Consider the following 24173-nt stretch of genomic DNA (forward strand, 5'->3'; position numbering starts at 1 on the left):
TCACGCTTTCTGAAGAAAGAATAAATCTCAAGTATTGAAACCAAAATATAACTATTAAATGGCATAATTTCCATGGGTAGACATTAGCAATGGACAAAATAGCCATGACACAGTCCTTCCCCTCATGGCACTTACAGGGAGTAAGATACTATTCTAGTAGTCGAAAGTGCAACAGTAGTCCCCTACTCACAGGAATATAATTAAATGAGGTGATACAGCATGGAAGAAAAACAACAGTGTGCTATGAAAACGTGTCACTGGGGGGCCTGGCCCTGGACAGATAGTGGAGACTTTCCTAAGAGAGTGACATTGAACAAAATGACTAGGACTTTACTCTTTTTAGTGAGGAGTAAGCTGATGAGGACAAGAAAACAAATCCAGAGAGAGGAAATATCACATGCACAGATGTTGGGAAGCACAGTGGTGCTGGAGTGGCTGGAGGGGCAGATGGGCTATGGCACAGCAGAGTAAGATCCTTAGGAAAGGTGGAACCAGGATGCCGCCTTGAGAAGCCACATGGTCTTTTCACTGAGAGCAGTGGGAACCCTTGAGGGCTTTAACCAAAGGAATAACACAAGAAAATTTTCAGGTCTGTTGTATTATTTTGCTTACTTGATTGAATGTTTAAAATCATTCACAATTGGCAGGGCACAGTGGCTCATGCCTGTAATCCCAACACTTTGGGAGGCCAAGGCTGGCGAATCACAAGATCAGGAGTTTGAGACCAGATTGGCCAACATAGTGAACCCCCCATCTCTACTAAAAATACAAAAATTAGCTGGGCATGGTGGCATGTGCCTGTAGTCCCAGCTACTTGGGAGGCTGAGGCAGGAGATTGCTTGAAACTGGGAGGCAGAGGTTGCAGTGAGCTGAGATCACACCCCTGCACTCCAGCCTGGGCAACAGAGCAAGACTCCATCTCAAAAAAAAAAAAAAAAAAAAATCACAATTAAGTAAAATCTTTTGTTTTTTCTTTTTAAAAATTATTAAATTAGGCCAGGTGTGGTGGCTCATGCCTGTAATCCCAACACTTTGGGAGGCTGAGGTGGGCAGATCACGAAGTCAGGAGATTGAGATCATCCTGGCTAACACGATGAAACCTCATCTCTACTAAAAATACAAAAAAATTAGCTGGGCGTGGTGGCGGGCGCCTGTAGTCCCAGCTACTGGGGAGGCTGAGGCAGGAGAATGGTGTGAACCTGAGAGGCGGAGTTTGCAGTGAGAAGAGATCGTGTCACTGCACTCCAGCCTGGGCGACACAGCAAAGCTCTGTGTCAAAAAAAAAAAAAGTATTAAATTATTTTTAATGGACAAATTATCATATATATTTATGGAGTATGATATGATGTTTTCACACAATGTAGAATGATTAAATCAAGCTAATTAAGTAAAATCCTTAAAAAGAAAAAAAAAAGGTCATTCTGAGAGCCAGGAGGGGAGGTTGGGTTGGTGGATGCAGATCTGTGGGAGGCGGCTGTAGAGTCTCAGAGAGAGAGGAGTAGCTTGAGCTAGGAGTAGATGACGTTAGAAACAGAGAGGAGAGGTTCAAAAGTTAATAGGTGATGGACTGGGCACAGGAACATGGAGAGGGCCCAGCAGTGGGAGGGAAGAGTGAGGTGGTTTCTAGCGGTGGAAAGAGGGAGGAGTGAGCTGGTTTCCAGGAGTGAGCTGGGAAATCAGCCTGTGCCCACTGCCAGCACACAGTCCACTGTTTGCCATAGCAAGTCTCACTGGGAGCTCACTTGAAAGAAAGAGTAGGTCTACATCAGTTTTTAGTTTCCCCTAAGATTTTGAAAACAGGGCTGGGCGTGGTTGCTCATGCCTGTAATTCCAGCATTTTGGGAGGCCTGACCTCAGGTGATCAGTTCAAGACCAGCAAAACCTCATCTCTACCAAAAATACAAAAATTAGCCAGGCGTGGTGGCGTGCCCCTGTAATCCCAGCTACTCGGGAGGCTGAGGCAGGAGAATCGCTTGAACCCGGAAAGTGGAGGTTGCAGTGAGCCGAGATCATGCCACTGCACTCCAGCCTGGGCGACAGAGTGAGACGCCATCTCAAAAAAAAAAAAAAAAATATTTTGAAGACAGATGGTAAAAGATCTGGGACTCAGATTAACACACTTACCTTAAGTTCTTCCATCCTTTCCTGGATTGTGGAGAGGTCAGATGAATGGCTAGGGTCCTGCCCTTGTAGTATTTCTTCAGCTTCCACTATCCAGGCCTCTAGAGCTTCTAAACTCTTGGCAAAGGTTTCATAATCAAGAACTCCAGCCTTTTATTCCACAAAAGAATTTGGTATTTTAGTAAAAAAAAAAAAAAAAAAAAAAAAATGGTATTTTAATAAAGTCTAGTAAAAGGGCAAGTGGATATTAAAATTATTTTTCATATTCTTGTATCACGTTGCCATTCTCAAGACATCATTCCTATTAAAAAAAAGCTATAACAATTTAAATCTTCTTTATGTAATTTTTCTAAAAACTAGAATTATTTCTATGCACCATAAGTGAGTAACAATCAAAATTATTCTTTAAATACTTGATCAAACAACAGGTCTGAAAAATCTTCTGATTCTTGTAAAAGTCTAAGTTAAATAAACATGAATATTCATATTAAAGCCGCTTAGTGTTTATTAATTGAACAGACCATGGTGGCAGGCATTGGTTTAGGGACTTGCATCTTAAACCGATTTTTAAATTATTTTGCAGAGAACAGCGCAAAACTTCCACCTTCATCGTACCCACCAGAATTTCCAAGTTTGTTTACTCGTTTTTTTCTTTAGTCTTGAAGGAGGTATTGTTGCAACGATGAGGAATTCTTTTTCTGTATTTGTGCCCAGTATTAGAGAACACCCAATTTATAGAAGATACTAAACAGGAGCTCCGTACCTGTAACAAAGTCTGCTGTTTGCAGAGAGCCTGCTCTAGGGCACACAAGTGTTGACTCAAAGAGAGTTGATCCGATTGAATAGCTGATGCTGCTGAAGCATCCACTTGTTGCTTCAGTTGCTCTCCCAGCTCATGGAGAACAAAGAGGGAGTCTTTAACTGTACCCAGTCCTTTGAGGAGGTCCTATAAAAGGTGAAAATATGCCCACTCTGAAGCATGTTTATACTCCTTATCATAAACAGCAATTGGCAAAGGGCTATACATCTAGAAACACACAATTCCTACTGATCAAATTATTATGCTAAATAACCTTCACCTGTGGAAAAATGATCACGCACTGCAATTTTTAAAAATGCTATGTATACATATTAATATTTTAAACATACATTTTATATATATATATATAACCTACGGATATATATACGTAATTACTCTTTTGTTAGTAAAAGCTATGTAGGTTCATTATAGGACCTTGGGGAAATGCAGAAAAACATACATAAACAAGACAAGAAAAACATGATCCAAGAGTACAGCCAATAACTGGAAATATTTTGGCAGTTTTTTTCCCGCCTCTACATAATTCATATCAAATTGAAAACAAAATGTTACATTTTTCCTTTTTCTATTATTATTATACACACCAGGAATTCAGGAATTTGTCAGTGGTATCTTCTATATGTGTGGCCATGTTATTGCAAGTATAACAACCTCCTATCTCAGTAGGGTGCAGAACACAGTGATGATTTTGTTGAGCAGGGGGTAAGAGTAGCCTGTATTCCCACTCTTTTCCATGGCATCTCTTTGCCTCCACTTTCTGTGGGACCCTCTTACAGTTTAAAAAAATATGAGCCAATGGAAATTCCCTGTTTCTGCTTTCTATCCTATCGTTGAGAGATGATAAGTGACTGCTTCTTCTACTTGTTGCTGGTATCCCACCCAGTCATGCTATGCCTAGGCAGTGACTTCTGTGAGAGAAAGAAAAACAAAGGGCTCCTTCAGCTTGACACAGACAACAGACAACGTATATTTCAATTCAGGAGTATTGAAAATGACAGTTCTTGTATATATAAATTATATGGATGAAAAAAGTACTGTATTATCTTTATTTTAAAATATCCATCTTTAGCTTTAAAGTGATTATTCAGGTTGAAGATATTAGACTAGGTTAAGCTTTTATTTATGTAGTTTTTATAGCTTGCCTAATTCTAATAAACTGATTTGGAAAAGTTTATTAAAAGATCCTTGTAACAAGCTCTTAAAAATAAAGACAAATAAGGACAAATAGTAAGAGCCATGTAATGCTTGAAACAAGAGAAAGGCTGTTCCTTAAACCCTTAAGTAGGTTATTGGCAGCTATAATGAAAAAGATAATTATTAAAAAGCTATTAAAAGAAGTATAACAGTAAATCAGGAGAGAAAGACTTCTTTCTACCATTAATATCTTAGATGAAACTATTGTGTAGATGCTTACCTAGGAGATAATGAATGTAAATGGACAAGATCTGGAACAGAAGATTTTTTTAAAGATAGAACATTATTCCCCATATGGTCATGTCTTATACTGACCATCCCAGAAAACACAGAGAGCCTCAATTTTTCACATTGACTAAATTCCACTAGGAAAAATAGAAAACTACACATTTTAAAAAATAAAACAATGGGAGGAGACCTCTTAGTCTGATGCATATGCACCTGTGTTCTGAAAATCAGGCAGGCTCTTTGATCCTAAGACAATTATTTTTGGATAACTGTCTCATATAGAGAAACATACTAAAGCTTACAGAGACCAAAAGCTAAACTCGGGCAGTCTAAGAAGGGCATGTTGGGAAAACAAGATAGCTCTTGAACATACATTGCAATCTTGAATCCATGCAGCAACCTCATCATCGGCGATGTCCTTGTTTGTGGCTGCCTTCAACAGCTCATTGGTTCGATCCTCCTGCTGCTGAACCGACGAAGCACACTGTTTCGAGTAGTCCTTGTATCTTTGCCAAAGCTGAAGTAGGGCCTTGCTGGAGTGTAGCTGCTCAGCAATCTCTTCCAGCAAGTTATTCCATCTGGAAATAATAATCAACACTCATGAGCAGATTACCACCTCTCACCAAATGTTGATATTTGCTATTTTATTTTTCATGATCCTAGTTCATGTGAATATAGACATACTCCTTTCTAGTTAACATAATAAAAATTACTGTTTCATATTCATAGTGTCAGGGTAGGTAATGATGATGATGGCAATCTTTGGGTGTACAGTACTTCTAATTCTTTCTAAATCTCTTCACTACATTTATTTATCCTTAAATTCATGTTGTGAAAGAGAATTTTAAAGGACAGAATCTATGTAGCTCAAATTCAAAATGTCATTTTTATTTATATCATTATTTATAATAAGGCTGTGATATAAATAGTGTGTAAAATTAACATACTCCATACCTCATGTTGACTTCTTTCAGTGTATTGGTAAGAGTTTCTGTCACAGGCGGGTGGCACTCTTTCAATAATTGGTTGGTGATAGAACCAAATTTCTGTAAGCTCCTTTCCTGTTTTTCTAGATCATCTTGGAGATTCTGCCCAAAGAAAAAGACCCACAGATGACATAACAGGATCTAAATTCTAATAAGCAAGTTTAAAAGGAATTTGTATATGTTTTCATAAATATGCATATATACATGTATAAACCAGGCATGACTTAGCATCAATGCTTTATCAGCTTTCTTTAGATAATCATTTATTCTCTTTTTTGGGATTTTGTTATTTTGACTATGAGAAGAGGTTATTAGCAATGAAGCCTTCTTTTATTGGCATTTGGATTCTGCTGGAAAAGCTCACATAGGGTGTCCTTGTCCATTGGCTGGTAGGAAGCTGCCAGAGATGGTAAATTCCTCTTCAAAGGGTTTAATTGTGCAATGTTTTGTCCTTGGTTCAGAGGCCCACCTCCTTGTAATTTCTTGTTTCTGGCCTGCGAGCAGCCCTCCCACTCTTGTTGTGTCCTGACTTGGCCAGACATGTCCAAACATGCCATGTGCTGTAATACAGGGACCACTTCTACCCCCTCCCTCCCTTGCAAATCACACATTTACCCTTATTGGAAAAGTTTAAGTCTTAGCCAACCAGGGTCATTTTAGATTGTGTGGTTCAACCCTAGCCAACAGGGGAAGGATGCAGGGATCGGGACTGCGTTAGGGATAAAAACTCCTTCTATTCTTTGTTCAGTGTGCTCTTGCAGCGGCCAGAAGTGTGAGTGGCACCCTTCTGCAGAAGTAAATTTGCCTTGCTGAGAAATCCTTTGTTTAGGTGCTCGTTTTCCTTGCTACGCTAAGCTCTTGTTTCTAATAAAGCCACAGCAATGGTGTATGTAATGTGCTATCTGCCAAACTGTGGATCTCTTTGGCACTCAAAGCCAAAGTCATTGTTTGGACGAACGGAGGCAGGATGGTTCACTTCCGAGTTCTTCTTCACCACCAACTCTTCCCGTGTGTGCAAGAATGCAGCTGATGCCCGGGAAGGTGAAGATTAATCAGGCATGCACCAGGTGATGTCAATCCGAGGAGACCAAGATTTACCTGGTGGCACCTGCGGAGCCCCCCTCCCCCGACATGCCCGTGCCCCGCCTATTGCCCTTCCACTCCTAGAAAAGTCACTCCCAGCAGATGCGTCCGGGGTGGGCTTTCTCAGCCCCCACTCTTGTCAGGACTGTATTAGAAACTCCCCCCCCCACCCCCCAGCTCCGGTCCCTGAAGCTAGATGACCAAAGAATAAATTTGCAGTTTTGCTTTTAGCCTTGCCTACTCGCTGGTTCTTTTGTGCCCACTCTGGTGGTCTTAGAAAAACAAATCAGTCATGTCTCTATTTTATTGCATACCTAGAGTGCTTCTACCACAAACTCCCGAAGATGAAGACTAACAAGGCACAGCTTTGGCAAGTTTTATCTCTGGGTGTTCTTCCTTGCCAAGAATTATTTTTAATTTAAAAAAATGATTTTCAATTGACAAATAATAATTGTATGTATTTGTAGGGTACTATATGATGTTTTGATATATGTTTATACTGTGGAATGAATAAATTAAGCTAATTAACATATCATTACCTCAAATACGTTCCATTTTTGTCTAGCAAAGTTGAACTCATAGAAGTAGAGTAGAATGGTAGTTACCAGCGCATGGGATAAGGAATTAGATGGGGAAAAGAAAGATGTTGATCAAAAGGAACACAGTTTCAGCTAGACAGGAGGGATAAGCTTTAGTGATCCACTGTACAGAATGGAGACTATAATTAATAATAACGCATTGTATATGTCAAGATTGTTTAAAGCAAAGAATATTTATAAGACAGATTTGGCATCTTCTACCAAGCCTATCTAAATAGTCTTCTACCAAGGACCAGTAAGGGAACGGAAAGAAAGTTGTTTCCCTGGAAATAGTGCTGAGGCGACAGACTCAGTTCTTTAAAAAACTCCACAGGTGAAGTAGGCTACAAAACTCAAGTATCATTTAACATCAATATCTGATTACCCTCAAATGAAAACAGTCAAGGAAAAGACCCTTAATCCTTTCATGTCTTAAGACAGCTCTTGCAAGTATTAAACATATGTTAAATTAAAAAGCATTTCTAACCTCTTCAATGTTATAAGATGTGCTTTTAAATTTACCATCCTCAAAAGAAGTTTTAGTGACCTTTAGTAACAACAATTGAAGGGTTAAGAAATTATATAGACAAATTTGTCCTCCCTCCCACCCTATCCTAAAAAATATATTTCCTTAAGAAAGTCATATCTATCTCACATGTTTGCACACACTCCTGAGACAGGAGAGAGTGCTATGCTGCAGACAAACATCAGGGATATCATTATAGATGGACACAATGACAAAGGACCCACAGGAAACCAAGCAGTAAGTGCTAGAAAGGAAGATTCTGTGGACATGCTGGATAGGCCACTGATATTTTACTGAATGGAAGCAATTGGATGGTTTAAACATTTACCACTTTTGTCATTTTTCTCTTTGTTTTCTTTTGAACATTCCTTAGAATATGTTTGGAGATGCAGGATAAGAAGAGAAAAGGAAAACAAAAGGCAGCGACAATGAATCAAGGAGGTTGAGTTGGCCATAAAATCATTGTATAAAAGACAATGTGAATATTTTTTACAACAGGATCTTAGAAATCATTTAGTTATATACCAGCTAATCCAGAATTTGGCACACACAGACAAGTTTGCTTAAGTAACAATAACACAGGTAAAATTAATTTTAAAGATCTTAAAAAATAATTAAGTGTAAACAACATATGGCAATTTTTCCGGATGATGTCTCCATTTTTTTCAGTTTTCTGAAATTAAAAAGAATGTTAAGGATGTGTTAAATTAATTCCTTACCTGAAGATTGTCCACCTGAACTTGCACAGCTTCTAAGGAGCCAGTCAGCAGACGGAATCGGGAAAGAGAGTATCTGGCCTCCATGAGGTAACTGTTTATCTTGTCAAAGGCCACTTTGTGATTACTCCATTGGTCAAACACTGATTTCAACAGTATCTTTAATTGTCCAACCTTTTGAAAAAGACAAACATTGCTTATTGCTTATAATTTCATAATATCTGGAATGATGGAATATATATTCAATTGATGGGAAAATATTAACATCCAAGAACTTCATCAGGGTTTCAGATATCATAAACAAACAAAACTTAAAAGAAAAATATTACAAAGGTAAAATGTATCAACTTTGAAATTTATGCCTTTCACACTTTTAAACACTCAGTTCTAAGTGGAAATGCTTAAAAGGGTAACATATTATATATATATATATATATATATATATATATATATATATATATATATACACACACACACACGTGTATATATTTTTTTTAAGTCATAAGAGGTTGATACTTTTAATAAAACAGTTTAAGAATTGTATTAAATGAGTGTTTCAAATGCATTAACTCATAATCCTCACAACATCTTATGTCTCAGATAGGTATAATCATTATCCCCATTTTATAGATGAGGACACTAAGACACTAGGAGGTAATGAAAATTAGCCAAGATTACACTGTTAGAATGTGAGAGATTTCAATTTCAATCCAGGTAGTCAGGTCCCCGAAAGTGAAATATATCTATAGCTACATCAATACCTATATCTATCTCACATGTGTACACACACACACACACACACACTCAGATAAATATCAATACCTATATCTATCTCACATGTGTACACACACACACACACACACACTCAGATAAAACATCTAAGATACTCCTTCCTTATACTTATTTATCTCTATCAGAAAAGTGTTTAGTTTGGTCTGTATCACTTAGATACAGATATCCATTTTGTATATCCTTTCCTAGGCTGGAGACAGATGTTTGAGAATGATCTATTGCCATGGGAATGGATGAGATCATTAAGAGTAATGTTTAAAATAAAGGCTTATCCTAGAAAACACCAGAAACTAGACTTAAAAAAAAAAAAAGAGGATAACGAAGCAGACTTAAAAGTACAAAGAGATAATGTATAGATTTGATTATTTCCTCTGTTACTTTAGGAAAAACAAAACCCCAAGTTTGGACAGAGCTGGCAAACACTGTCCTGGAGCTGGCTTTCGGCAAGCAGTATTACCATGTGATCTAAATTCGCCCAGGTTTGGCCGAGCTCTTGCAGTGTGCTCACGACAATGCCAGAGACGTCTTCTTTCTTGTTCTGAATCAAAGCAAGTCCATTCTGCTCAATTTTCTCTACTTCTTTTTCTTTTGCTTTAATCAAATCTTCCAGATCCTGAAAGATTTAAAAAATAGTCACTTTAAATTGTTGTATTATGGAACTCTGGGGTGCACTGAAATTGAGCCATTATAGTTTCATGTCCTAAAAACCTTTTACTAATCCAAAAAGCTTATGTCTTTCAGAAGAGGCACTCCACAGAAGTACTTCTTCCTACAGTCAAATGCAAAAAAAGTCATCTTTTTACACATGGCAAATCAGCATAACTTTAAAAAAGTAAAATTTGATAATCTACCAGATAAGGAAATGGTACTATGTAATTTTCTCAAGAGGCCGTGAGGAAAGAAATACATGTCAGAAACTGTAATGTTATTTATATTATTAAGTTCATATATGTTGGTATTCAAAAAGTTACGCTGCCTACCCCATAGGAAGAAATGTGATTGAATGTGGTATTCTGGGTCCTAGTATCTGAGATTTAGTCACATTTCTACTACTATAAAGCTATGACACTTTGGGTAGATGAGAAATTTCTACTGGGTCTCAGTTTCTTCAGATGGGAAATCAGAAGACTGATTTCAAATGGGAAAAGATCATCTGTATGATCCTCTCTCTCTAAAATACTCTGAATTCTACATGATTCTAAAAGATTTCAGGCTTCCTTGATGAATCCAATCCTCATTTTCTTTGGGATATGCATTCATAATTGTCAGTATAAAATGTTCAAGAACGAAAAGCAAAATGAAGAAAAGATCTGGAGCTCATATTGAACCTGTATCATAACCCTAATTTCTATTTTAATGCCATCCGAAAATTTGAGAAGCTCAGTGAAGCAGGCTGAGACTGCTATCAGCATTTTATAAATAAATAAATTGAAGATCAAGTAATCCGGCGTGTCTTGGGTAAAAGAGCTGGTGAGGGCTGGAGTGGGGATTAGAACCCAGTCTTTGGAGCCTATGGACTCCCAGCCTGATACCAGAAGGGAGTCGGCTGAACCTCAAACTGTGGAGGGAATATAAATCTCATGTTGGGGTGGCATGAAAAGTCAGGCATTAAGGCATGGTTACAGTCCCATATTCAGAAGTATGAATAGATTTGTAGTTCTTGGAGATTAGAATGGAGAAAATTCCCAAATACTGTAACTTTGGATAACACCTCAATTGTATAAAAAATATTTTTTATACCCCCTCATGATCCATACATAGGTAATAAGATTGAAATTGGGTAGTGCTGCTGCTAAGGTGTTAATGAGGAGTCCAGTCTCTGTTATATTAATTTCAAATGTCATGTCTCTTTAAAAATAATTTTTGCTTCTTTTATTTCTGTTTCTATTGTGGTTCAACTTGTTAACCTCTCTCTACCTAATTTTAAAAATAGAAATAATAAGACATTTTCTGCTTACTCCAAAGGGATAAAATTAGATAAATATATACAAAATATATTTTAAGCTGTCAAAAAGTAGCTAAATGTAAGATATTATTATGTTTAGCCATTTGGCAATGTGCCATGCTTCAGTGCGAATTTATTGATTTTTCTCTATTGAGTTATCATGAAGCTATTTTTGTTTTGGTTAATTAGTTAGAAACTCACACATTTGGCAGCTTAAAGTGATCATTTTTGTTTTTCATATTGTTCTCTTATTTCTACTCTATAATTTTGTCACTATTTTGACAGCTTTGATAATTACCAGAGAATAAATATAGTGATTACTGGGGTTACAGGTCCTTCGTGTAGTACAGAAAATATAATTAATTTACTATTTAGAACTTTTCTATTTCTGTGAAGAGATTAAAAGACCAGAAACAATCCTTCCAATATGTCTTTAATATGATTCTAAAATTCAACCATTACAAACTGAGTTTCTATGGAAACCATAGAAATTGAGTTTCTAATTCAATTCTATGATGTTAACTTTTTCTCAGTGAGGAATATTAAATGAATGTTCCATTGCTTAGAAACTATTTCTAAAATGCCCTGCACATGTATGTTGGTATAAGAGCAAAACCCACAAGGGAAACAGGGCTGAAATATATATTATGTAAAAAATAAAGGTGTGTTTCCCTTGCTTTCATTAATAATTAAAAGATGATTCTGTTTTTGATCAAAAAGGGGAAATGCCAAATCTACCATTTTTAAAAGCAATAAAACATTCCTAACTTGGGTTAATTCATAAATACCAGTTTTATGTTGGTTTAAATTAATAAATCACCTATTAAAGACTGGGAAAATACTCAAGATTTTTTAAACAAAATAAAGCTGGAATCCAGTCACCAATTTAAGTATACTGGCTTGAATTGGGTCCAAAAACCAATTTCTCCAAAATGACAATTCTAACAAGACTTGTAGTATAGCCAAATAGAACCTTCCAGTTAGGCCACTGTGATTTATTTATATGTGATGTCCCAAAATAATTATATGGGCTACTTTCATTCTGTCTAAATGACTTTTCATTTGAAATCATGAATTAGTATCAGTACAAAGTTTTTTAAACCACACTTTAAGCTTTTCCCCCTGACACTGTCTGACCTGACTCTCTGAAAGACTAAAACTTAGGTCCTACACTTGGTAAAACATGGTCTAGCTGCTGCTATATTTTCCAGATGGTAAGGTGTCTCCCTGTTAAATAGAAGACATGAACAGGAAAAGAAACAAAATGGAAAATGGCAAAAAAAAAAAAAAGCAATGTTAGAGAGAAGAAAAAAATACTTAGAAAGAGAAAAAGAAAAGTATGGAAGAAAAGAATTGGAAAAAAAAAAAGAAAATGCAAATGATATTATTGTGGTATTTCAGTCTTTCAACAGCAAAGTTTATCACAACCATGCAACCAGAAGGCACTCACTTTGCTAATTCTAATACGCAGAATTACCTTTTAAATTCAATGGATATATTTTAACTTAGGAACTCAGCAAAAGTTATGACATTTTGTCCTCAAAAGTAAAGAGCTGAAATTCTGGATTATTTGTAGATTTTAGATTTTACGGCCTAAATCAGAAATACCACTGGCCTCTGGAAAATCGGAAAAGCAATGAGACTAGTTGATGCATATTCTTCATCTTCAATCTTTAAGCACCCATTATCTGACACGAGGCTTTTTATAATTAAATAAAAAACTATCATTATTTCAAGGTATTTCTTTACATGATGTTTTTCTTTATCAATTTTATGCATTCTCAAAATTGTAATCCAGCAGCTGGGGAGCCAGCACTTCTCTTCCTTTTCAGAATCGAAAAGCTCTGATGAAGTGCTTAAATATACCTCTCTGTATATGTGTCCCAAACAGAAAACATGATGATTGGAAGAGAGATCATTACCAAAGTTCTTTCTTTTTGAAACCCAGAATAGAAAAATAAGACTTGCAGAGAGAAGCTTTTCTGTAGAATTACTTCACTATTGAGTTTTCAATTGTTTTTAGGAAACACTATAAGAGAACAGTCATAATCTGTAACATTATATGAACTCATGAATTATTTTCAAAAATCTTATTACAGCATTAACTGCAATAGCTCACTTTTCTTTTGGGTACCCAAGAAGACCTGTGTGTCCCTGAGTCACTGGAAAACATTTGGAATGTTACTGCTTCACCTGAACTTTCAATCCTCATTGCTCAGAGTAGAACAAGCATACTCTGTGTACTTCCCCATGTGACAAAAGAGGAAGTAACATGGACATTTTCTATTAATTAATAGGATATTAATAATAATAATAATTAATAGTAGGAAGTCTGCTGTGAAGTGCTTGCTCAGAGGAGGTAAACAGGAATCCAACCAAGCCTCTAGTGATAACTTCCATTTATAGGACATACAGAGGAGAGAAGAAAAAATTAAACAACATCTTAAGGACATTCATAGGCCAATCCTGAACACGGCACCCATTGACAGTTTCTGCGACAGGTTATGGTCTTAAAAAAACATTCAAAAGATTTAAGAGATCTAACAAGCAAATGTAGCATATGGATATTGTCTGCATCCTTATTTTGAATAAGTTAATGTGAAAAAGACATTTTAAAGACAACTGAGGAAATACGACTATGAGTTGAACATAAAATAATATTAGGAATTATTAAACTTTTGATGGTGATAATAATATGGATGCATTAAGAAAAAGTCTAGTTTTCAAAGATATATATTGTAGTATGTAAGAATAAAGTGACATGATGTCTGATATTTACTATGAAATCTATTTTAGAAAAAGAAATAATTTATGCATTTTTTTTTTTTTTGGAAACAGGGTCTTGCTTTGTTACCCAGGCTGAAGTGCAATGGTGTAAACATGGCTTACTGCAGCCTTGATCTCCTGAATTCAAATAATCCTCCCATCTCAGCCTGCTGAGTAGCTGGGACTAGAGGTGTAGCACCACCACATCTGGCTGATTTTTGTAGCTTTTTGTAGAGAGAGGGTTTCACCATGTCACCCAGGTTGCAAACCTTGATAATTATTAAATGTGATGCTCGGTATATAGGGGTCACAGCATTTCTCTCTACTTATGAGTGTGTTTGAAAATTTTCATAATTTCAAATTTTTAAAAACAAGTGAAAAACTCTAATGTATTTTTTTATTTTAAAAAACCTATAAACTCACATAATCAGCAAACTTTGTTACTAAATGCAACTTTTAAAAAATATTTAACTTGCAACTCTCAAGGCCTACAAACACATTAGCATATGCCACGAAATTGTGAGACGGTTCATGTTAGCCATCTGGACAAGTTACCTGACAGTCTTTCAGTGCATTTTGAACAGAAGACTGATCTCCAATTCGATGCTGTTGTTTTAGTCTCTTTTCCTGGGTTTCAAACCATGTTTTCAGACATTGTACATTACTTTCATATTCTGACCAAGATTCCAATAACCCTTCCAACAGCTGGATCTGAACAAACACAATAAAATGAAATTTGCAACTTTATTTTAATAAAATCAAATCATTGGCAGGCTAATTATTCCAGTCAGCATTTTCTCCAAATTAAGAATTCTTAAAATACAGTTCATTGTATACATGATTTAAAACAGGGGTGTCTAATCTTTTGGCTTCCCTGGGCGATACTGGAAGAAGAATTGTCTTGTGCCTCACATAAAATAAACGAACTCTAACAATAGCCAATGATCAAAAAAAAAAAAAAAATTGTAAAAGAAATCTCATAATGTTTTAAGAAAGTTTACGAATTTGTGTTGGGCTGCATTCAAAACCGTCCTGGGCCGCGTGCAGCCCGTGGGCTGGACAAGCTTGATTTAATAAATGAATTTCATAAAGTATGAATCAATGACTATTATTGGGAAGCAATAAAGGACTAAAGTCAACTTGAACCAAAGGCAAAATAAATCAAGAGGCATCTTTAGAAAACTGAAACATCATGAAATATACAAAGAGCACAGAGTGTAAAAGAGAAATCATCAACAGGTTAAAGGAAGTTTAGGGTGATTAACCTTCAGCGGTATTATTGGAAGCATTCTGTGCCCAGGATAGCCACACTACTCGTGAACCCAGTCTTCCTTACAGAGTGTGCCTGTTCTTGGGGTTTTCATGTAAATCTGGATGGTGGCAAGCCAATGGCTTACCTTCTCAGTTACTAGACCTTGCAGAATTTGCCAACTTTTATTCATTGCTCCAAGTTGCTCAGCAAAATCAGTCTTATCACTACGTTTACTTTCCACATCCTGACTGCTGATTTGTAGCACGGACTGGTTCACAAAATCCACCGTCAGCTGTTTACAGTTAATGTCTATCTTAAAACCCTAAAAAAAAAGAGGAGAAAATAAGATTATACAATAAATGTCTCATTATTTTTCCATGAGTTGGAAAGCCTTAAGTAACCTCAATATTAATATGATCACTTCCATAACTCAGCTAAAATGGCACAATTTGTCTGTATTCACACAACTCATTATTTTTGGAAGCCGAATATATATATTTGTATACGTTTATATGAACATAAACACAGATATACGTGTGTGTGTGTGTGTGTGTGTGTGTGTGTATTTTTTTTAGGTAGAAGATTTAGAACTAGATAAATTATATAACCTCACTATAAAATATTTATAAATTTATTTTTATAATGTCTGCAATTCTTTAAAAATAACATAAAATTATTCAAAATCATTCCTAGTACTAGATATTTCTTCTTATTTCTATAACTGATAATGCATTTTTCTTGCTCTTGAATTCCTATCTGGTCACTGTGTAGGAAACATACATTCCAAGACTTCATTACTATAATTTGAATTTTTTAGTTCTTTCAAATAAAATGGTCTCAACATATGAAAAGTTAAAAACAAAAAATTTTAATTACCTTATATTTCTGAAGGTATTCATGAATTGCCTTGTAACCTATGGAATTTTTAATATTATCTTCATCCTTCTGAATAACATTTTCCATTAGAGAAATCCAACTCATGACTTCAGAAATGGCATGGCGGGAAGGCAGTTTATCCATCTGGAGCTGTCCAAGTCAGGGAGAGAACAAGTCTCAAGTGTTAAAATGGAAACCCCAACTTCTGCTAACTTAAAAACCCTCCAATAATTCTTAAAAATGTACCGAAAGAGATAATACTCCTTAATGACATTTGGAGATCTTACCCCTATTGAAAGCTTGAAGTCAAACATCAGGCAAATGCTGAACAATAATAGTCATTTTACGTTCACCTGACATCCAATACTATAAACACTGTATAAACATTAACTAATTAATCAAAACACCAGAAAGAAGAGAATATTATTCTTATTTTATAACTAGTTTTATGAGCTTAAAAAAACTTAACCATAAAACATGCAACAGATGTATTTTATTAATTATCTTGTAAAATCTCTGCATATTGACTCAGGAATGTTAAAAGAAGAAAGAAAAATACCACACTACAAGCTATCATTTTCTAGATTTTTTGGCACTCTTATATTTATTCCTAAGAGCATAGCCAATTTCCTCAGTCCTTAGCTGATATACAGTACTTACAATTCGAAATCTTACTTAACATATCATACATTTATGTATATGTGCATTATGATGATTTGGAGGAACAAAAGCAATCATTTAAAATCTTTGTATATCAACTTCTGTGTGGTGCCGAAAGATAAAGCAATGAACGTGGGTTGGTTCCTGCCCTCTGGGGGTGCACAGCTGCTGCTTAGGAGAGATTAGGCATGTACATGAAACAGCTATCCTGCCTGAAACACAGTGATGAGTGTCGAAGAGAGATAAAGATAAAATGTTCTGGAATTTCAGGGGAGGTAGGTGTATTTTCAGATAAGAGGAGTATTTACATCTACTGAAAGCTAGTTGCTCTCCTATACATACTATTTTTTTTTTACATGTATTATGTTCTAAATCTTCATAACCACTCACTTTATGAGAAAAGTGTATGTAACTGTCCACATTTTATCCAGGAGAAAACAGAGTTTAAACAAGGTCAGACAAACATTACAATACACATACCCACACCCACATACATACATGAAAGAAACCCTCAGAGGAAATGCCTTCGGGGCAGGGCTTTGCAGTGTAGTTCACTTTTTTAATTTTATTTATTTATTTATTTATTTATTTATTTATTTATTTATTTATTTTGGAGACGAGTCTCGCTGTCACCCAGGCTGGAGTGCAGTGGCGTGATCTTGGCTCACTCCAACATCTGCCTCCCTGGTTCAAACAATTCTGCCTCAGCCTCCCAAGTAGATGGGACTACAGGCGCACACCGCCATGCCAGGCTACTTTTTTGTATTTTAGTAGAGACGGGGTTTCACTGTGTTGCCCAGGCTGGTCTCGAACTCCTGAGCTCAGGCAATCCACCCTCCTCAGCCTCCCAAAGTGCTAGGATTACAGGCATCAGCCACTGCACCCGGCCTGAGTTCACTCTTAATATTAACACAACGGGAGAGAGGAGGTCAGGTGTCTGGGACAAAGCTGATTTAAATTTGTGAGCAAAAGCAAAAAACGAATATATTTTTCCATGTCAAATAGCTTAAGTCAGTTATTTCCCATGAAAGCAATCCTTTCTGTACCTGGTGGAGCTTCTCCTGGACGGCTGGGATATTGGTTAGCAGGTCAGTCCACTGGCTATCAATGTGTGACAGCTCAGAGCGCAGCGTGGCTGTGTCCACCTTTTTCAGTCGAAGGAGCTGATTTCCAGTACTCAGAACAGATGATTTCAGGGAAGATTTGGCATCCACTTCTTTAGAAAACTCCTGAAACAAGTAGCGATGTTCAAATTAGGGTTAAATAGCCAGATCATTCATTAAAAGGAAAGCAATCAATTTAGTGCATGAAACAATTTCCTTTACATCCTGGAGAGGGTTATACTGAACACTCAAAGAAAATGACAGCAGTACACCCTTGCCCTCGAATGAAAGCAAACTACGAAGCCCCTACTTGAAAACTACTCTGAAGAGGCAATGTTGAGTCATGGAGCCCTATTATTTTGCATAATTATGGAACACACATAGTTAACATTAATATATTCTCTATAGCTTAGTTTTTTAAGTATATTCACTGATGGTTGACTTCCTTCCTTCCTTTTTTTTTTTCTTTTTAGATGGAGTCGCTCGCTCTGTTGCCCAGGCTGGAGTGCAGTGGCGTAATCTCAGCTCGCTGCAACCTCCGCCTCCTGGGTTCAAGCGATTCTCCTGCCTCAGCCTCCTGAGTAGCTGGGATTACAGGCACACACCACCATGCCCAGCGAATATTTGGATTTTTCGTAGAGACGGGGTTTCACCATGTTGGTCAGGCTGGTCTCGAAGTCCTGACCTCATGATCTGCCCGCCTTGGCCTCCCAAAGTGCTGGGATTACAGGCGTGAGCCACCATGCCTGGCCTGACTACTTTTCTACTGGTGCATGGGTCAGGCCTAACTTACAGGCCTGAATCAAATGCCTTAGATTCTTAGACTTACCAGGAAAGCATTTAGATGATCCCGGACCATTTCCAGCTCTTGTGGGACTGTCACAGATTGCTGAGTCCAAAATTCTAGCCTGTCTTTTGCAGATTGCAACCAGTGAATTAGATCTGCAGATTCACTTTGGTATCTGTAAGCACATTACGGAGTCTATTAAGTAAACATTTCATCCCTATCTTCTGCTCACCTACATTACTCACCAATGCCAACAGTTTTAAAACAAGAGATCTGAAGATTTAGAAGAAAAATGCATGAGGTTGGCACTCTGAAATTTTCTTAATACTGATACCTTTATCAAGCCTGTCTCTCTGGGTTTCCGCTTGCCTGTCTTTAAGCTGGGTATAAAAATATCTTTCCCTACTCCTTCACATCGATGCTACTTAGAAAATATCAGATGATGGTTACAAAAGGTCCTTTGAAATAAAGGCAGCTTAAACACAGACTAGGTCATTGTGTAAAAATCAATCCTCCACCCCGCTGAATGCTTCCCATTGCCCTTGAGAAGCTTCCACTTCTCAATCCACATTTTCTCTTTCTCTCCCTCTCAGGCTTTACTGTGATTTCTCAGACACAGTCATTAGGCAAGGGAGGGTGAAACTCAAAGGCAAGGTGGCTTATGCACCTGCCTCCCTGCTCACTTCTAATTATATGTTTATATGAGTATACAAGAATCCAAGTGGGGACTTTCTACTTACGTTTGTTTGTTTGTTTGTTTGAAACGGAGTTTCACTCTTGTTGCCCAGGCTGGAGTGCAATGGCGCAATCTTGGCTCACTGCAACCTCCCCTTCCCAGGTTCAAGTGATTCTCCCGTCTCAGCCTCCCAAGTAACTGGGATTATAGGCATGCACCACCACGCCTGGCTAATTTTGTATTTTTAGTAGAGATGGGGTTTCTCCATGTTGGTCAGGCTGGTCTCGAATTCCCGACCTCAGGGGATCTGCCCGCCTCAGTCTCCCAACGTGCTGGGATTACAGGTGTGAGCCACTGCGCCCGGCCTCTGCTTATCTTTATTTTCCAAACTATAAAATAAGTTCCTAGAGGAGCCATGTCACTTTCAAGTGAATATCTGCTTGCCTAATTTATTTATTTTTGAGACAGACTCTCGTTCTATTGCCCAGGCTGGAGTACAGTAGCATGATCATGGCTCACTGAAGCCTCGACCTCCCAGGCTGAAGCAATCCTCCCACTTCAGCCTCTCCAATAGCAGAGACCATAGGCATGTGCTACTATACCTAGTCCTTTTTTATTTTTTGCAGAGATTGGGGTCTTACTATGTTGCTCAGGCTGGTCTTGAACTGCTGGCCTCAAGCAATCCTCCTGCATTAGCCTCCCCAAGTAATGAGATTACAGGTTTGAGCCATCATCCCCCACCCCCACTAGCCTTATTAATACAATGTAGCACTTATCTGAAAATATACAAAACAGTCATTGTATTACCTGGTCCAGTGTTTCAATATTGTTTCCAATCTGTGAAGTTCCTTAGACACTTTGTTGGTGTTACTTAGCCAGCGCTCTCCAAGTTGATTTAGTTGACTTTCTAGATCTGAGCAGCTGATGGATATCAGAAGTCGTTTGCCATCATCTAATACTTGATATAATTTGGGCTGGTATTCATTAAGGCTAGATTTTAAATGCTAAAATCATTGAAATTATTAGGTTACAAGTTTGGATATGCAATTTTTGTCTTTAAGAATTATAATTTCTCCAGTACCTACAATGTTCCCATTACCAGTTATTGGAACTTAAACTATACTCACTCAAGCAACACTGAAAACTTCAAGATGTTTCATCTATATTTAAGTCTAGATGGTCTCCTTTTGTTTATTATTATCATTATTATTATTATTATTATTATTATTATTATTTTGGTAGTGACTTTAGGTGGATTTAAAACTTTCAAATTATCATTATTATTTCAAGAATTGTGTGGCATCAGCATAAACTAATGCTTGGTGGAGGCTGAATCTTCAAAAAGAGCTCTCATTAAAAAAAAAAAAAGAAAGACTTTTAATAATGTCCAACTATAAATAACAGAAACATTATCTCCTTTCAATGCCAATAACTTGAAAGAAAAGTAAAAGTACTAATAAAGTAATTGATCACAAATTTGCTTACATTCTGTTAAAACTATTGGTAAGGTTCTAAAGGCAATGTGGCGGCTTCTAACACCAACCTGGTAGAGTGTTATGCGGTCAATAAGCCTGTCCTCGTTCTCCTCCACCAGACCCACACTTGGGATGCTGCTTTCCACCACCTCCAGCTGTCTGCTAAGCTCCTGCTGGTCCTCATCCAGATGCGACCACGTCTAGAAACACAACACTTGTCTGTGAGCTAAAAAAAAACCCTCATTAGGGAAAGACATTCTTCCTTGTGTGCAAAATACGTGCTTGACAGATTCTCCTTAAAGTTACATCAGAGATGTTTGCACTGGGGCTTGCTTTGGGAAGCAAAAGATGGCTTTAAGGCAAGTAATCAAGTGGTGACGCTTGAAAGCATTGTGAATAGGCTCTGGAATATGCCACTAAGCCCCTTTATGGCCATGAGTAAGATACTAAACTCTGTACCTCTTTTCCATATATTCCAACGGGGATAATAACAGCTGTCTTCTCCATCATGAGGATTAAATGGAATAATGTGTGCAGTGTACCTTCTATCGGGTATGCACATTTTTTTTTTTTTTTTTTTTTTTGAGACAAAGTCTCACTCTGTCGCCCAGGCTGGAGTGCACTGGCACGATCTCGGCTCACTGCAAGATCTGCCTCCCGGGTTCACGCTGTTCTCCTGCCTCAGCCTCCCGAGTAGCTGGGACTATAGGCACCTGCCACCACACCCGGCTAGTTTTTTGTAATTTTTAGTAGAGACAGGGTTTCACCGTGTTAGCCAGGATGGTCTCGGTCTCCTGACCTTGTGATCTGCCTGCCTTGGCCTCCCAAAGTGCTGAGGTTACAGGCGTGAGCCACCGTTCCTGGCCTTTTTTTTTTTTTTTTTTTTAGATAGGCTCTCACTCTGTTGCCCAGACTGGAGTACAGTGGCACAATCATGGATCACTGCAGACTCGAACTCCTGGGCTCAAGGGATCCTCCTGCTTCATCCTCCCAAGTAGTTGGGACCACAGGTGCATTCCACCACACCAGACTAATTAAAAAATGTTTTTCTGTAGAGATGGGGATCTCACTATGTTGTCCAGGCTGGTCTCAAACTCCTGACATCAAGAGATCCTCCTGTTTCAGCCTCCCAAAGTGCTGGGATTACAGGCATGAGCCACCACATCTAGCCCAGGTATGCATGGCTTTATTCTTTACCACAGTAAGGATTTAAGTCAAAAAGATAGGGATGTTTGCCTTTCATGTAACGAGTAAGCAAAACAATTACATTTGCATATGAAACAGATATCTATAAATATGAATATATAGTCTATATATTCTATATATTCTATTAAAGAAAAATAGCAAATCACTTATTCCTAAGTTCAGACTTTTATTTTATTTAAAACTGGAAAACACTTTTAAAAAGATGAGTTGAAGTCTTTTCCAATAATTTACATCGTGGGTCAGCAGTTTCTCAGTGTGAGTATGCTCACTTTACTGTGCAGTTGGAGTGGCAACAGGGCACAGTAGTAGAAACCCATGCTTTTTAAATACACTTACCAAGTATCTATTTCCTGGTACTTTCAATGCCTAGGGATCTAGGAGTAAATACAACAGACACAAACCCAGGCCTTCTAGTGAGGAGAGACAGGTAATCAATAATAAAGAGTAAACCAAAAACAAACAATAAGTTGTATGGTATAATAGAGTTCTCGTGCTGTGGAAGAACAAAACAGAACTGGGTAGGGATGGGAGGGAGTGTCCAGGTGTGTGCCTGGGGGGGCTACCATTTAAATGGTGTCATCAGGTAAGTTTCACGGAGAAACACACATTTCAGGTTGTGAAGTCAGACAGATGAAGGTGTGATCACTGACTCTGCCACCAACTAACACGTGTCTTGGCAAGCCATTGCTCCCAGACTCGTTGCTGAAACAGGGATTCAAAATACCACCTCAAAGGGTTATGATAAAGATGAGATGGATTCATGTAAGTGTAAGAAGTCTTGCCAGGGGCCAGACATGTCAAAAAAGCGTAACTATTATTATAGAAATTTCGAACGTTAAAGGTAGATGTCTCTCCAAAATACAGGGAATTCCACATCAGGGAATTCTACATCTGGGATTTGGGGGTTAGCTAGCTATGAAAATGTTGGCCCAGGGAAAAACCCATTTGGAAAAAAATGCAAATAGGACCTGCAGACAATCCAGGTAAGATCAGCAATATTCAGTAATATTGTGGGAGTGGGTGGGGAAGCCAAAAAAGCGGAGAGAGATTATAATCTCTAAAACTTCCAAGGGAAAGAGGAAGAATGAGAAAGCAGGAACAGTTCAGGGCAACTGATACAGTTACTGAAGAAAGAAAGGAGGGCACCATCCCATCAATAATGTCCTACATTTCCACGGGGTTCTACAGCTTGCCAGTAGCCACCACTGAGCACCTATTCTGTTCCAAGAGCAACTGCATTTGGGACAGAAAAAAGTATTTCTACATTTTTCTTTTTTTTTTTTTGAGACAGAGTTTCACTCCTGTTGCCCAGGCTGGAGTGCAGTGGCATGATCTCGGCTCACTGCAACCTCCACCTCCTGGTTCAAGCGATTCTCCTGCCTCAGCCTCCAAAGTAGCTGGGATTACAGGCACCCGCCATGACGTCCGGCTAATTTTGTTTGTATTTTTAGTAGAGATGGGGTTTCAACATGTTGGTTTGTTTCACCATGTTGGCCAGGCTGGTCTCAAACTCCTGACCTCAAGTGATCCACCCACCTCAGCCTCCCAAAGTGCTGTGATTACAGGTGTGAGCCACTGCACCTGGCCTATTTCTATATTTTTCATACGCTTAAGTAAGCTATCAGTCTGAATATCAAAACCCCAAATATCTTCATGCATAGTCTGAAGTCAGTGTGTATATATCTTACTTCCAACATGGCACAGCAGATAGCCAAATGTAAACAGAAAACATAGGGGGAACAAGGAACACAGAACCATAGGAAAAGTACAGTCTTGAGCCGGAGTGCACAGCTAGCTCTGAGGTTACATGAGGCAAATGTATGGATCAATACATCTTGCATCAAAGGTCCATTTTGCAGCAGGAAGTCTGCAGCACGGAAGACATGACATCAATGGTCTCACCTCTAGAATGTACTCCAGCTCCACACCCCTCTTGTGAGCCCGTTTCAGTACAGCAGAAGCCTGAGCCATCAGTTCTGTATGGAACTCGGTTTCCTTCTGGACTGCAAAGCTGATTATCTTTCTGAAGAGTGTTTCAGTCAAGATCATATGAGATTCCAGGCCCTGAAAGTATTCCTGCAATTTTTCAGGGAGAAAGAAGTCAGCAACTCATTCATGTATTACATTAGAATCAAAATTGGTTTAGGGCTGGATGCAGTGGCTCATGCCTGTAATCCCAATAGTTGGGGAGGCTGAAGTGGGTGGATTACCTGAGGTCAAGAGCTCGAGACTAGCCTGGCCAACATGGTGGAATCCGTCTCTACTAAAAATACAAAAATTAGCTAGGCATTGTGGCATGTGCCTGCAATCCCAGCTACTCAGGAGGCTGAGGCACAAGAATCGCTTGAACCTGGGAGGCCAAAGTTGCAGTGAGTCAAGATCG

General features: G+C 38.0%; 1 protein-coding gene across 1 annotated transcript in view; it reads right to left on the reverse strand.

The window, feature by feature from the left end:
* Positions 1-24173, reverse strand: part of SYNE1 (spectrin repeat containing nuclear envelope protein 1) — a 524167-nt gene that overhangs the window by 95291 nt on the left and 404703 nt on the right. Inside the window, exons 106-119 of the mRNA XM_026454397.1 lie at positions 23693-23866; positions 20653-20784; positions 19917-20113; positions 18476-18608; positions 17590-17772; positions 15884-16033; positions 15153-15329; positions 14311-14466; positions 9502-9657; positions 8256-8426; positions 5318-5451; positions 4737-4941; positions 2885-3067; positions 2125-2271 (exon numbers count right to left, since the gene is read on the reverse strand). Of these exons, the coding sequence (XP_026310182.1) occupies positions 2125-2271; positions 2885-3067; positions 4737-4941; positions 5318-5451; positions 8256-8426; positions 9502-9657; positions 14311-14466; positions 15153-15329; positions 15884-16033; positions 17590-17772; positions 18476-18608; positions 19917-20113; positions 20653-20784; positions 23693-23866 (2298 nt within the window). The remainder of the gene's footprint in view (positions 1-2124; positions 2272-2884; positions 3068-4736; positions 4942-5317; positions 5452-8255; positions 8427-9501; positions 9658-14310; positions 14467-15152; positions 15330-15883; positions 16034-17589; positions 17773-18475; positions 18609-19916; positions 20114-20652; positions 20785-23692; positions 23867-24173) is intronic.

This window comes from Piliocolobus tephrosceles, chromosome 5, assembly GCF_002776525.5.
Source record: "Piliocolobus tephrosceles isolate RC106 chromosome 5, ASM277652v3, whole genome shotgun sequence".
NCBI classification, from domain to species: Eukaryota; Metazoa; Chordata; class Mammalia; order Primates; family Cercopithecidae; genus Piliocolobus; species Piliocolobus tephrosceles.